At 38.9% G+C, this 15,968-nt stretch overlaps 1 protein-coding gene across 2 annotated transcripts in view; it reads right to left on the bottom strand.

The window, feature by feature from the left end:
* The window catches only part of LOC123566056 (lon protease homolog, mitochondrial), a 61,730-nt gene extending 55,856 nt beyond the window's left edge, over window positions 1–5,874 (bottom strand). For both annotated transcript variants that reach the window (XM_045359889.2, XM_053550203.1), the window contains exon 1: window positions 5,313–5,874. In XM_045359889.2, the coding sequence (XP_045215824.2) occupies window positions 5,313–5,864 (552 nt within the window). In that variant the 5' untranslated portion in view covers window positions 5,865–5,874. The remainder of the gene's footprint in view (window positions 1–5,312) is intronic.
* Window positions 5,875–15,968: the final 10,094 nt, after the last annotated feature.

Raw genomic sequence — 15,968 nt, 5'->3', positions numbered from 1 at the left:
GATCATCTGTATTTTCCCGCATTGACATTGACTTAGACATTAAACAAAAAGCATATTTTATGTATATGCATCAAAATGTTGAAATGAATCATCAGATTTTTTAAGGCTACTTGGCACGAATTGGTCCATCCAATTGCAAAAAATCTCTTTTTCCATTCTGGGTTTAATTCCAAAATCTCAAAAAATACCATTCAGGTTTCCAATACTAGCTCAATTAGTTTCTGTTTTGATTCTTATTCCTTACATTTAATTGAGTAACACTGTTCCTGTATCAATTGAATAAACGCGCCTGTATACAATCGCATTAAATCAAGCTCGCCAATTATCATGGGAAATGAAAATATGCCGAGCAATTATAAGTAAATCTTATACAAAGAAAGTCACTGAAAAGTATGCTGCTGACAACTAAAAGCTGTCTAGCTTCGGCTTTATCAATAAAACAAGTGCCGAGAAACAGGCCACCGCGATAATGTCTCAAGATTCAGTAAGATCAGAGAACGCTGATGACAAATTAAACACATCCTCGGATCATACCCATGATAAAACACTTGAAAAAACACTGTACACAAGTGAAGGTTTTACTGACTGTTGTGTGTCTGAGAGTCTCTCACTAAAGAGATACCAGAAAATTTTGTAGACACTTTCAAAAGACAAAAAAGAAACAAGTAGCTGCTTTTAATATACGCTTGATGCCTCCGGTGGCATCCTTGTCGATACAAAGCAACCTAAGTCCAAAACGAGGTCAAGTTCAAGGTCAAGGTCAAACTGAGGTCAGGTGATGTCTGAAGATGAGGAATGGTCACAGGTTACATCTGCATTAGTATCAAGTCATTCTAGTTAGGGGTATTGATGCTAGACGAAACGGTTCCATTTGGTTAACCTTGTACGGACGGACGGACGGACAGGACAACACGGGTTTTTTCTAGCTAATTTGGGAACATAGCCTATACCCCCAAAATTGGGAATTTTGACGCATAAATGTTCCAAATTGGGAAATAATTAGTCCCATAGGATATAGAAAGGATGTGTTTAAGCACTTTCTCATACACTTGTTTCACATTGTACAACCTCTTTAACATACTTCCATTACAAAATTGTCCATAATTTGGTCAGTGTTTGTGCAATTTTGATGAAATTTTTTTCAGGATGTAGATTGGGAATTTTTGCACTCATTTTGGGAAAAAAACATACTTTTTGGCATTGGGAATATAGCCCAATAACGGCTATAAAAATGACCGAAAAAAAAAACCTGGACAATCACTATATGCCTCCCGCACCAGTAGATGCCGGGGGCATAAAAAAAGACTTGTAATGTGACATACAACAATAACAATGCTGAAATAAAGGTTGTATGATGGTAAAACTTATTTTTTGAATTTCCCAATTTTCAGCGTCATTTTTCCGAATTGAATGGGCCCCGGGCCCCAGGTTTGAAACGGTAAAAAAATCCCTGCAGATATCATCCAAGAAACAATCATGTGTACTTCAAACAACAATAGTCAGCCATTGTAATCACATCACTAATTTCGCAGTATAGGTCAACAACTGTGGCAATCAAACTATCATAGGCTAAAGAACACTTAAAGTCTAAATATTATTCAAACATTAAAAAACTGTCTAAGTCTAACTAACTGGAACATTCAAAAGTCATAATTAAACATCAATTTAAACATTTTATAATATGAACTGTTAACATTGGCATTATCACAAATGTACTCCTCTGGGCAGTAGACACACCTGATCTTTTGCAAATCAGTGTTTTTTTCCAGGCCAACTTTGGGCCGAAATTGGGCCCCAATCCCAATGACAAAAAGTATGTTTTTTTCCCATTTTCAAAGTGAAAATACCCAAAGTTAAAATGAAAATGTTTTTTTTTTTTACTTTTTTCAACCAAGACTGTACCTATGAAACCCTTAAACATTTGGAAAACAAGACCGCATCATCATGCAGGGTTCTAGCCAGGATTTTTTGAAGGCATGTTGCAGAAGGATAGTTTTCGATGAACAAAGGGGTGGGTGCGGGAGGGGTGTCCCCTCCTTCATGGGGGGTATGGGGGTTACCCCAGAAAAATTTGTGTTACTACAACTCATTTTGGTGCATTCTGGTGCATTTCAGAGTGAAAAACATAGTGGTATTTTCAGTGATTAATAAGCATCATTTACATGCACAACAAGAACAAATAAAGATATTGTGTCATAAAAGATCCTATGGAGTTTATTGCTGAATGACAATTAAAAGTTTATCAATTTTAAGTTGCTAAAAATGTTCATTTACTATTTATTGTAAATAAAACAACACAATTTTGCACGCACAGATTTTTTGTTTAAAGTTTATGTCTTCTATTCCTGTGGAGTTTATTTGCTGAAAACTTATCCATTTTAAGTCTTTGAAAATGTCCACTGTTTGTTGTACATACATATAAAACAACACAATCCGAGTCTGTCATCCAGGGAAACGCTGGTTTCCATTTTGGATCAATGCCCGATTTCCTTTGGCCATTCGGTGTGGCTGGGAGGGATTCTGAAATTGTGATCGTGGCCGAGTGGTTAAGGTCGCTGACTTCAAATCACTTACCCCTCATTGATGTGGGTTCGAGCCTCACTCGGGGCGTTGAATTTTTCATGTGAGGGCTTACGGAAGGTCGGTGGTTCTACCAAAGTGTCCGTTCGTGATGAAATAATGCACGGAGGGTATTTCAAACTTTTCTCTAAAAGTTCTATTTTGAAAGTGACGACAGAAAACATTAATTCTTGCATTGTCTTTTCAATATTCCGCCCGAGAAAACACATTTCATACATGTGAAAAACATTAATATTACAGCGATAATTGTTCAAAGCATTTTACCGTGTTGCACAATTTTTGACTTAATTCCTTACATTGTCTTTCCTTGATTGCGAAAAATATTCGGACGATAATTGTTGAATCATCTGTCATTATATCTAATGACATGTATAACCTTCAAACTTGCGAAAACAGTCACTTTCATGTACACATCACAAGATACCGCCTGTCAAAGGATTTAAAGGCGGAGCTACGATGAAATTTACGTCACACGTTCCACATAGGAAGCTGTCATTGGTTTATCGGTTATCTTAACTGGCATCGCTTTACCTTAACTATCGGGTAAGCACGTGGAAGCTTTTTGAATACACTAACGGATTAATCGGGGTGTTTATTGGATTTTATGACATGTCGCTTCGGCAATTCAGGGATGACGGGGGAAATAAGGGATGTCGAATATACAACTCAAAGTCTGAAGGCATGTCGCACGCGACAGGCGATAATAGCCTGGCGAGAACCCTGATATGCTAATTTAATGCATTTATGGCCATTTTTTTTCTTAAATGTAACATTTTAATAAACAAGAGCTGTCGGATGACAGCGCGCTCGACTATTCGAAGAATTGATTGAAGAATGGGGTCAAAATATTTCCATAGTTTTTCAGACTAAACAAAAAAATGGATTAAACAAAAAATGTTCCTATATTTGTGGATTTTGATTAGTCTTGCACTAACTGGCAATGTGTGACCATGATGGCAAATATGTTAAGTTATATGTCTGGCAAAACATGGACTTATATGAAAAATTTAACTAATTTCCAAGTCCAAAAAGGGCCATAATTCAGTCAAAATAGTTGACAGAGTTATGTACTCTTGCCTAGAGATGGAAATCATGTTGATAAACTAGTGTTAAAAGTTTCAAAGCCACAGTTCAAATAGTTTTGACAAAACGCTGACTTGTTAAAAAAACTGAACAAATTTCAAAGTCCAAAAAGGGCCATAATTCAGTCAAAATAGTTGTCAGAGTTATGTACTCTTGCCTACAGATGGAAATCATAATGATAAACAAGTGTTTAAAGTTTAAAAGCCAAAATGTCAAATAGTCTTGACAAAACATGGACATATATAAAACAAAACCAATTTCCAAGTTCAAAAAGGGCCATAATTCAGCCAAAAAAGCTGAGAGAGTTACGTACTCTTGCCTATTGATAGAGACTATTATACTGAACAAGATATAAAAGTTTCAAAGCCATATGTCAAACACTTTACACAAAATATAAACTGGTACGAAAAACTTAACCAAGATTTCTAAGTCAAAAGGGGTCATAATTCAGTCAAAATGCTTGATGGAGTTATGTACTCTTGCCTACAACTGGGCATTGTGATGGTAAACAAGTGTTGAAAGTTTCGAAGCTTTATCTCAAAAGACTTTGTCAAAATGTGGACTGGTACGAAAAACTTAACCAAGATTTCTAAGTCAAAAAGGGGCCATAATTCAACCAAAATTCTTGATGGAGTTATGTACTCTTGCCTACAACTGGACATGGTGATGGTAAACAAGTGTTGAAAGTTTCAAAGCTTTTTCTCAAAAGACTTTGTCAAAATATGAACTGGTACGAAAAACTTAACCAAGATTTCTAAGTCAAAAGGGGCCATAATTCAGTCAAAATGCTTGACAGAGTTATGTACTCTTGCCTATAACTGGACATGGTGATGGTAAACAAGTGTTGAAAGTTTCAAAGCTTTATCTCAAAAGACTTTGTCAAAATGTGGACTGGTACGAAAAACTTAACCAGGGTGTGACGCCGACGCCGACACCGACGCCGTGGTGAGTAGGATAGCTCTACTTATTCTTCGAATAGTCGAGCTAAAAATCATGACTTCTAACAATTCCCAATTTAGACGTTTTATGTACATTTTTCCAAATGGTAAAGGCCCCAGCCCCATTCCCAAATCAGTGGAAAAAAACACTGCAAGTAAACCACAAGGTCCCGGGCGTGATCATAATTTATCGGAGCCTAACTCTGGTACAATTACTGATCAGTATCGTGGGCGTATTTAGAGGATTGGTCCCGGGGGCACATCTCCTCCTGCTCTTCAAATCCAACGAGCTTAGACGTTTTGATAGCCTGATATTGATATTTCATTTATTTTTGTCTAGTAGCCAGGAGGAAGTTACATAAAATTTGGTGTTCTCTTACTAATGGGAGGGACTTAATTTGCATAACTAATGAGGGCAAATGCCAAGCGGCTACTAGACGAACTTGTATACATTGCAAATATTTGCTTGATTAATGGATATTTTTTAGATTTTTGCTGTACATACGTGCAAAATACGATATTAATAATTATGGACAAATCCTTACCAAGGAAACTGCAGTAAGAACGTTTTTCATTAGCATGCATAAAATAGGTCATGAACTTTGCTGTCAAATACCGCGTAGGTGGCGCAACTCCGATACCGCGAAATTAGTGACGACACAAGATTAGTGATGGCAAGTATAGGTTGCAAACAACTTCGCTAATACTCACAACTATTTGTTTCACAAAGTGTGGAAATAGTGGGTTCCGATTAATGGCAATCACTGGTACATTAGGAAACACATCTGGGGCAGCCATTGTTGTAAGGGCACCCATTGGATAATTCGTAACTGGTGTTGTTTCATCTGTTGTAAGTTCTGGTTCTGCCTCATCATTGTCATCATCACCTTCATCCCCTGCAGACCCATGAACTCCTGATGGAACATTACTGCTAAAATGAGCAATCTGATTATGGTTCAAGCCCTGATCTTTAACAGATAATTTTTGCTCGTGTCTTTTCGTCAGTGAAACATTAAGAACATCAGATCTGCCCACTGCAGAATATGATCTCGCAGAAAGTACTTTCTTACGTCTGTTCACGTGCAATGTCGACTGAAGTTCACTGAGATTTTTGGCTTTACTTGAGGTCAAAGTATTATGACAACAGTGGCAACATACAGTGTTTTTGAAATTATTATTGTTCAGAGCTGCACATAAATTATGTTTCCATAAGGAACTAGCAAAAACAGTTAACTTTTGCCGACTCGTCAAATGTGTTCGCATGGAGGCTGACATGTTTGTTAATCTGAGTAAGTAAACGCTTCCTTTGCAACGACTGGAACCCAAGGACTAATAAATACCGCAAAGGAACGCGAATGGCCGCTAATACGAATTAAAAACTATTTAATAAGGAAGTTTCTTACGGCTGGGAACCTGGATTCAGTTCGTATTTTCTGTTGATCAAGATGCACTCAGTAGTTGAAAATATATCAATAAATACTGTAGTTCAGTTGTTTTTTTCTTGGTCGTTTTCCAGTTGATGAGACCTGACCAATTTCAGCATATATGGTAGATCTATACATAGAGCTCTGAATTCGGCTTCCCCTATAGGGCCTCAGTCAAACGGCAGCATGTCAATACATGCGATCAGCTGTTTAGACGGCATAGAGGCTATGACTACATATAAGGTACAAAAACAACAAAAGAAACCTATTTTCCATGGATTGCACTATTTGTTACCCGCTTTTTCAATGGTTATAAAGGTTACAGCAATTGAGATAATAATCAAACTTAATATTCTGGCATGTATTATTGAAATTTTGGCATGGATTATTTGTAACCTGGTTACAAAGGTTGTAAACACTAGTCTACATCTACACAGACTGTGTACTGCCCAACAATCAATTCTGATTATAACTGGGAGGCGCTTTGTCTGGGACAGACTGTGAAAAGATGAGCAAGCCCGTTAGGTGCAAAGTTAAAAAGAACTATGTACAATTACTAAGATAAAAACATAGATATAGATTAGAATGTTACAGTTGCCAGCCTCTCAGTGAATAGAATCAAACTGGGGCTGGACTGTATATGTAGGGGTAGACCATTTCAGGAACGAATTGTTCTTGGAAAAAGGAGTTTGAATGGTATTGCGTGTGAGATTGTGGGATCAAGTAGTTCAGGTTCCTTGTAGGGGTGAGGTGGTTATGGTCAACTGCAACAAAGCAGTCTAAAAGACAGCTATAACCCCCGCCGCTGTTATGGATAGTGTCTCAAACCTTTGACCTTGAGTTGTGACCTTTACCTTGAGCCATCATGGCTGACTCATGGGTTCTGCACATTGTCTTGATGAGTTGATCATTTGATCCAAATTTCATGATTATCCTTAGGAGATACAGAACCGACACAAAATGGAAGGCTCAAACCTTTGACTTCGAGTTGTGACCTTGACCCAACATGGGTGACTCATGGGTTCTGCACATCGTCTTGATGAGGGGATCATTTGATCCAAGTTTCATGATTATCCTTCAAGGGGTTTATGATATACAGAGCGGACACGAAATAGAAGGCTCAAACCTTTGACCTTGAGTTGTGACCTTAATCATGAGCCGACATGGCTGACTCATGGGTTCTGCACATCGTCCCAGCCAGCATTCTATATCGGCCCGATATCAAACCGACGTCGTTGTCTATAACGGCCCGATATCGGCTTCAATTTCGGCTGCAAATTGGAATGATGTCGGCCCGACGTCGGCAGACGGTATCGGACCGACATCATAATGACACTGGTCCGATATTGGCAAACGATATTTGGCCAATATCAAGATGATATCGGTCCGATATTGGCAGATCATAGTGGTCGCAAAATAGTGTGACACACAGACTGCTTTATCAAAGTTTTCTTAAAATATAAACTTTATAAATTCTCAGAGTAATTTTCTTGAGAACTGATGTGTCTCGCATCATGTGTAAAGCTTATTTGATTTTATTGATATAATATTTTTCACAACTATATACTGCATGTTTTATACAGTTTCATAAGCTTTCTGTATATTCTTATCACTATTAAAATTGTTCAATTAGAATTTTAAACATATTTATATTTTCAATTTCTTTGTAAATAAACAATATTTCTATGGCGGCATTTTACATATAAATAAAATGCATCTTAATTATTACATCCCTTCATTACATATAAAATTTTGATAAATACCGTCTACAAACTTTGCTTGGAACTTAGTTTGATTAATTCTGGCATACATCATATTTGCTTAATAAGTTAGCACATATAAAAAATTAGATTACTTTTTCACGTTTATCAATAATATTTTGAAAAATATAGTTATATTAGAGAATCCAATATCGGCCCGATGTCAATCCGACGTACGAAATAGTTACACTGATTGATGTCGATCTACCGATTTCAATATTTTGCGGTACTACAACGGCCGGACGTCGGCCCTACATCGGCACATTTTGCGACATTCCGACATTATACCTATATCGGGCCGATATAGTCATGCTGTCTGTGGTCTTGATGAGGTGATCATTTGATCCAGGTTTCATGATTATCCTTCAAGGGGTTTAGGAGATACAGAGCGGGCACGAAATGGAAGGCTCAAACCTTTAACCTTGAGTTGTGTCCTTGACATTGAGCCGACATGGCTGACTCATGGGTTCTGCACATTGTCTTGATTTGGTGATCATTTGACCCAAGTTTTATGATTATCCTTCAAGGGGTTTAGTAGATACAGAGCGGACACGAAATGGAAGGCTCAAACTTTTGACCTTGAGTTGTGACCTTGACCTTGAGCCGACACGGCTGACTCATAGGGTCTGCACATCGTCTTGATGAGGTGATCATTTGATCCAAGTTTCATGAAAATCCTTCCGGGAGTTTAGGAGATACAGAGCGGACACAAAATGTTACAGAAGGACGGAAGATGGAAGGGCGGAAGGACGGACGGAGACCATTCCTATAACCCCCACCACTCGTGGCGGGGGATTAATAAGACTTACCTTATTTTAAAAAATATAATAAGGGAATTTTTAATACGGCGTTGTTCAAGGGATTGCCGGTTGAGATCATTAAGCATTTTGGTGACACTGCTTGTTTGACCATGATAGTTGTTATATACGTATCGAGCTGCAGATCGTTGTACTCGTTCAATTTTGTATGTGAGGGATTTTTGCTAAGGGTGCCATATAGTGGAACAGTATTCAAGCTGTTAGCGGACATAGGTGTTGTATGCTGTTTCTTTCACTTTTCTGTTGTTTGTTTTAACATTTCTTCTGATGAATCTAAGTGAATTATTTGCTTTCGATGTGATGTTATCAATGTGTTTTGACCAACTGAGATCTTTACTTAGTGTAACGCCGAGGTATTTAGCAGCTTCTGTAGTTTTTAGTGATATATTATGGAGTGTATAATTGTAGATGATAGGTTTATTCTTTCGAGTAATCCTAAACACCTCACACTTATCTTGATTGAACTCCATTGATCAGTCCTTTTCCCAGGCTTCTAGGGAATGAAGATCATTTTGTAAGGATTGAGAATCAAGGGAGGATTTAACCGTCAGATAGACAATAGTATCATCTGCAAAAAGTCGTGACTTACTTTTGATGGACTCTGGGAGGTCATTTATGTAGGCTAGGAAGAGACAAGGGCCAATGACTGATCCTTGTGGAACCCCGGAAACAACAGGAAGTTCATGTGAGGTGAAGCCATCCACAACTACCCTTTGGGAACGGTCCTTGAGAAATGACTGGGATCCACTGGGATGCTAAAGGGTGGATTCCCAGGGTATCGAGCTTATGAATCAATTTATGTTGGTCAACCTTGTCAAAGGCTTTACTGAAGTCCATGACGATGACGTCAGTCTGTTCGCCATTCTCAAGATTGTCAAATACCTCTTGTGTGAAGCTTATAAGTTGTGTGTTCACAGCTATACTTTGACCTGAAGCCATTTTGATACTGGCTAAGGAGATAATTTCTGTCAAAGTGGGACATGATTTTTGAGACAAGAATATGTTCCATTAATTTAGAGGCAATACATGTTAGGGATATAGGCCTGGATTTTGGACCTTTCTTGTAAACTGGTGCAACGATTGCTCTCTTCCAGTCTTTGGGACTTGACTTGTTTCAAGAGATAATTGGAATATCTTTGTAATGATTGGGGCTATCTCTTGGTGAAGATCATTAAGTAATCTTGGGGAAATTTCATCAGGACCAGAGCCTTTATTTGGATTTAGCCCCATTAGTAACTTGTCCACGCCCTAAACAGTTATGAGGATCGTTGGCATCGCTGGTGCTGATTTAGGGTTTGTTGCTTTTTTGCTGAGTTGTTTCAGGCTTAGGGGTTGGGACTTTGAAAGGACAGATTCAAACTGTTTACTGAGGATATTTGCCTTTGTGACCGGGTCGGTATGAGTTAGGCCCTCATACTTCAAGGAGGCTACACCACAACTCTCTGTTTTGTTATGTTTAACAAACGAGTAGAACTTTTTGTTTCTACCCGGTTGGGAGTCGCCAGTAAAAATGACCAATTCCAAATAAGACCAATAGGAGGTTCTTATTTCCTTTAAGATCCTACATTTTAGGGCCTTAAATGCTTGGGCAATGGTTGATTGTTTACCTTTCTTTTTCATGTTTGAATACATTTTGTCCCGTTTACGTATAAGTCTGAGGATTTTGGGGGATAACCAGGGGAGGTCCGCACGTGTCTTACTTAGTTTTGTTGGGATGTGTTTATCACTCAGCTTATTTATTTCTTCTTTAATTGCATTCCATGCGGAGTTGGGATCTGTACGGTTTGAGTTGGAAAATTGAACACCAAACTCAAGTATGTCTGATTTAAAATTAGACCAGTTTTAGTTTTAGTCTATAGCTAAGTTCATATCAAATTCTAGGACATATCTAGACTTCAGGGCTGTCAAGTCAAAATCAAATCAAATCAATATTTATTTATTGCCAGTACTCAAATAACATTACAAACATAAGCTTTGTTCAGCTTTGGACCGACATAACATTGGCGGAGAGCCAGACGTGCCCATCAACTTTTCTTACCCATATGTTGATAAAACTTGTTATAAGAGCTTCCAGACGAGACAGTGTCCTCGACTATTTCGATGCTTAATGGTGAAATAGGGCATATCCGAGGGAACCAGAGCTATTACTAGAGTGGTTAATACTCCAGGTGTGGATGACGATGGGACAATAGTTTGAGACTAAACCATTTAGTAATAACAAACATAATTTGTGCCAGAGTAACGCACAACAAATCTGAATCAAATTCATTTAGTAATAATCAAGACAGAGTACGTGAAAATGTACCAAACCTTCATCCCTGAAATTAAGTAAAATAAGTGCATAGTTCATATTGATGCTAGAGACATGATCTTATGTCATATGATGTGGGTGATAATGTTACACAACTATCTCGAGTTTGAACATAATCCATTTAGTAATGATAGAGAGAAAGTGCTTCAAAACTTTAACCAATGTGCAGACGTGGACGCCAACATGGGATTGAATAGGATAGTTCTCCATATACTTTGTACAGACAAGCTTATAAAAAATAGAAGACTCTGTAATTAAGACTCACTGAAGTATTTCTGCAAGAATATGGAATTAAAGCAAATAGTTCCTACACATACATTTGGATATTGTCATGATCAGAAACTGGAATTCTCTCTTTTTGCCAAAAAGATTAATACACAAGATAGTTGGCGTCCCCACGGAACCAGGTTTTCAAGATTTGACAGCTAACTCCTTGATATAAATACAAATTTACATTTGCAACTGTAATCATGTATGTTACAATTCTGAGGACAGAGTGAAGTTTTAAACACTATCCAACCTTTGATTTTTGTCTAAAGGATGCTTTAGGTAAATATAAAAGTAAAGGTAAATGTTATTTACCGTCACTTTATGAAACAATGAACATAAGCTCTGTAGAGTATTTGAGCAAACCTATTTCAAAATCAGTTAAAATAGATAACACCTTACCCCTAGCGATTTGCTGGTACCCATTTACAGCTCGGTTGACTGAGGCAATCGTGATATTGTGCTTTGCCCAAGGATACACCACAAAGGGAGTAGCCATGAATCATATCCGTGGGAAAGCGTCCTAGCCCATTCCACCAATGCGTCCACACACACAAGGTTAAACTGTCTCAGAGAACTGTTGCCTCGCTCAAAGTTAAACTGTCACAGAGAACTGTTGCCTCGCTCAAAGTGATACTGTTAAAGAGCACTTTTACCTCACACGAAGTTCAATTGTATCGGAACTGTTGCTTCACTAAAGCTTAAATTGTCACATAGAACAGTCGCCCCAATCAAACTGAAACTATCCGAGAACTTTAACCTATCTCAAGTGTTAAACTGTCACAGAGAACACGGATAACTGTTGCCTCGCTCATGGTCAAAATGTCAGACAATTGTTCCTCGCTCAAGGTCAAACTGTCACAAAAAACTGTTTCCCAAGTAAGTGTTAAACTGTCACAGAGAAATGTTGCCTCACTCAAGGTTAAACTGTCACAGAGAACTGTCGCCTCGCTCAATGTCAAACTGTCACAGAGAACTGTTGCCTCACTCAAGGTCAATCTGTCACAAAGAACTTTTGCCTCATTCAAAGTCAAACTGTCAAAAAAGAACAGTCGCCTGTATAAAAGAACTACTGCCTCATTCAATGTCAAACTGTTACAGAGATCCGTTACCTCGCTCAAGGTCAAAATGTTTTAGAAAACTGTTGCCTCACTCAATATCAAACTGTCACAGAGATCTGTCGCCTCACTCCAGGTCAAACTGTCACAGAGAGCTATCGCCTCACTCAAGGTTAAAATATCACAGAAAACTGTTGCCTCAGTCAAAGTTAAACAGTCACAGAGAACTGTCGCCTCGCTCAAGGTTAAACTGTCACAGAGAACTATTGCCTCACTCATGGTCATACTGTCACAGAGAACTGTTGTCTAATTCAAGGTTTAAGTGTATAAGAGAACTACTGCCTCATTCATTGTCAAACTGTTACAGAGATCCGTTGCCTCGCTCAAGGTCAAACTGTTTTAGAAAACTGTTGCCTCACTCAATATCAAACTGTCACAGAGATATGTCGCCCCACTCAAGGTCAAACTGTCACAGAGAACTGTTGCCTCACTCAAGGTTAAACTGTCACAGAGAACTTCAATCAAGGTTAGACTGTCACAGAGACCTGTTGCCTCACTCGGGTTTGTCGCCTTGCGCAAGGCTAATCTGTATCAAAGAACTGTTGCCTCACTGAAGGTCAAACTGTCTCAGGGAAATGTTGCCTCGCTCAAGGTTAAACTGTCACAGAGAACAGTCGCATCACTTGGGAGTCAAACTCTTACAGAGAACTGTAGCCTCGCTCAAGATTAAACTGTTACAAAAAAGTGTTGCCTTACTCAAAGTTATACTGTCAAAGAGCACTGTTACCTCACTCAAAGTAAGCTGTCACAGAGAACTATTGCTTCACTCAAGGTTAAACTGTCACAGAGACCTGTTGCCTCAATAAAAGTGAAACTGTCACAGAAAACTGTTGCCTCGCTCGTGGTCAAAATGGCAGACAATATGCCTCGCTCAAGGTCAAACTGTCACAGAGAACTGTCGCCCCACTCGTTAAACTGTATTAGATAACTACTGCCTCCCTCAATGTCACACTGTTACAGAGAACTGTTGCCTCGCTCAAGGTCGAAATGTTTTAGAAATATGTTGCCTCACTCAGTATCACACTGGCACAGAGATCTGTCGCCTCACTCAAGATTAAACTGTTGGCTCAGTCAATGTCAAACTGTCACAGAAAATTGTGGCTTCACTCAAGGTCAAACTGCCACAGAGACCTGTGGCCTCTTCCAAAGGTTAACTGTCACAGGGAACTTAAATCACGGTTATACTGTCACATAGAACTGTTGCTTCACTCAAGGTTGAACTGTCATAGAGAACTGTTGCCTCACTTTAGGTTAAACCGTAACAGACAACTGTTCAAAGTCAGTCACAAAAAACTGTTGCCTCACTAAAGTTCAAACTGTCACAGAGACCTGTTGTCTCACTTAATGTAAACTGTAAGAAAGAACTGTTGCCTCATTCAAGGTTAAACCGTCACAGAGAACTGTTGCCTCGCTCAATGTCAAACTGTCACAGAGAACTGTTGCCTCACTCAAGGTCAAACTGTCACAAAGAACTTTTGCCTCATTCAAAGTCAAACTGTCAAAAAAGAACAGTTGCCTTCCTCAAGATTAAACTGTCACAGGGAATTTTGCCTTACTCAAGGTTTAACTGTCTCAGAGAACTGTTGTCTCGCTCAAGGTCAAATTGTCACAGACAATTGTTGCCTCGCTCAAGGTCAAACTGTCACAAAAAACTGTTTCCTCACTCATTTAAAATCGGCACAAAGAACAATCTGTCGCATCACTCAAGGCCATACAGTCACAGAGAACTGTCTCCTCAGTGTCACAGGAAAATGTTGCCTCAGTCAAAGTAAAACTGTCACAGACAACTGTTGCCTCGCTCAAAGTCAGACTGTCACAGAGAACTATTGCCTCACTCATGGTTATACTGTCACAGAGAACTGTTGTCTAATTCAAGGTTTAAGTGTCACAGTGAATTGTTGCCTCACTCATGATTGAACTGTCACCTCACTCAATGTTAAAATGTCACAGAGAACTGTTATCTTACTCAATGTTAAAATGTCACAGAGAACTGTTGCCTCACTCAAGGATAAACTGTCACAGAGAATTGTTGCCCAGCTCAATGTTAAAATGTCGCAGTGAATTGTTGCCTCACTTAAGGTTAAACTGTCAGAGAACTGTTGCCTAGCTCAATGTTAAAATGTCGCAGTTAATTGTTGTATAAGGATAAACTGTCACAAAGAACTGTTGCCTCACTCAAGGTTAAACTATCACAGAGAACTGTTGCCTAGCTCAATGTTAAAATGTCAAAGTGAATTGATGCCTCATACAAGGATAAACTGTCACAGAGAACTGTTGCCTCACTCAAGGTTAAACTGTCAGAGAGAACTGTTCCCTCACTCAATGTTAAAATGTCACAGTGAATTGTTGCAGCACTCAAGGTTATACCGTCACAGTGAATTGTTGTCTCACTCCAGGTTTAACTGTCACAGAAAACTGTTGTCTCACTCAATGTTAAACTGTCACAGAGAACTGTTGCCTCACACAATATTAAACTGTCACAGAGAACTGTTGCCTAGCTCAATGTTAAAATGTCGCAGTGAATTGTTGCCTCACTCAAGGTTAAACTATCACAGAGAACTGTTGCCTAGCTCAATGTTAAAATGTCGCAGTGAATTGTTGACTCACTCAAGGTTAAACTGTCACAGAGAACTGTTGCCTAGCTCAATGTTAAAATGTCGCAGTGAATTGTTGACTCACTCAGGGTTAAACTGTCACAGAGAACTGTTGCCTAGCTCAATGTTAAAATGTCGCAGTGAATTGTTGCCTCACTCAAGGTTAAACTGTCACAGAGAACTGTTGCCTAGCTCAATGTTAAAATGTCGCAGTGAATTGTTGACTCACTCATGTTAAACTGTCAGAGAATTGTTGCCTCACTCAAGGTTAAACTATCAGAGAACTGTTGCCTAGCTCAATGTTAAAATGTCACAGTGAATTGTTGTCTCACTCAAGGTTAAACAGTCACAGAGAACTGTTGCCTCACTCAAGGTTAAAATGTCACAGTGAATTGTTGTCTCACTCAAGGTTAAACAGTCACAGAGAACTGTTGCCTCACTCAAGGTTAAACTGTCACAGAGAACTGTTGCCTAGCTCAATGTTAAAATGTCGCAGTGAATTGTTGCCTCATTCAAGGTTAAACTGTCACAGAGAACTGTTGCCAAGCTCAATGTTAAAATGTCGCAGTGAATTGTTGCCTCACTCAAGGTTAAACTGTCACAGAGAACTGTTGCCTAGCTCAATGTTAAAATGTCGCAGTGAATTGTTACCTCACTCAAGGTTAAACAGTCACAGAGAACTGTTGCCTAGCTCAATGTTAAACTGTCACAGAGAACTGTTGCCTCACTCAATATTAAACAGTCACAGAGAACTGTTGCCTCACTCAAGGTTAAACTGTCACAGAGAACTGTTGCCTAGCTCAATGTTAAACTGTCACAGAGAACTGTTGCCTCACTCAATATTAAACAGTTACAGAGAACTGTTGCCTAGCTCAATGTTAAAATGTCGCAGTGAATTGTTGCCTCATTCAAGGTTAAACTGTCACAGAGAACTGTTGCCTCACTCAAGGTTAAAATGTCACAGTGAATTGTTGTCTCACTCAAGGTTCACAGAGAACTGTTGCCGAGCTCAATGTTAAAATGTCGCAGTGAAATGTTGCCTCACTCAAGGTTAAACTGTCACAGAGAACTGTTG

Source organism: Mercenaria mercenaria, chromosome 8 (assembly GCF_021730395.1).
Source record: "Mercenaria mercenaria strain notata chromosome 8, MADL_Memer_1, whole genome shotgun sequence".
In the NCBI taxonomy this organism is placed as follows: Eukaryota; Metazoa; Mollusca; class Bivalvia; order Venerida; family Veneridae; genus Mercenaria; species Mercenaria mercenaria.
This window is presented reverse-complemented; position numbering and strand designations above follow the sequence as displayed.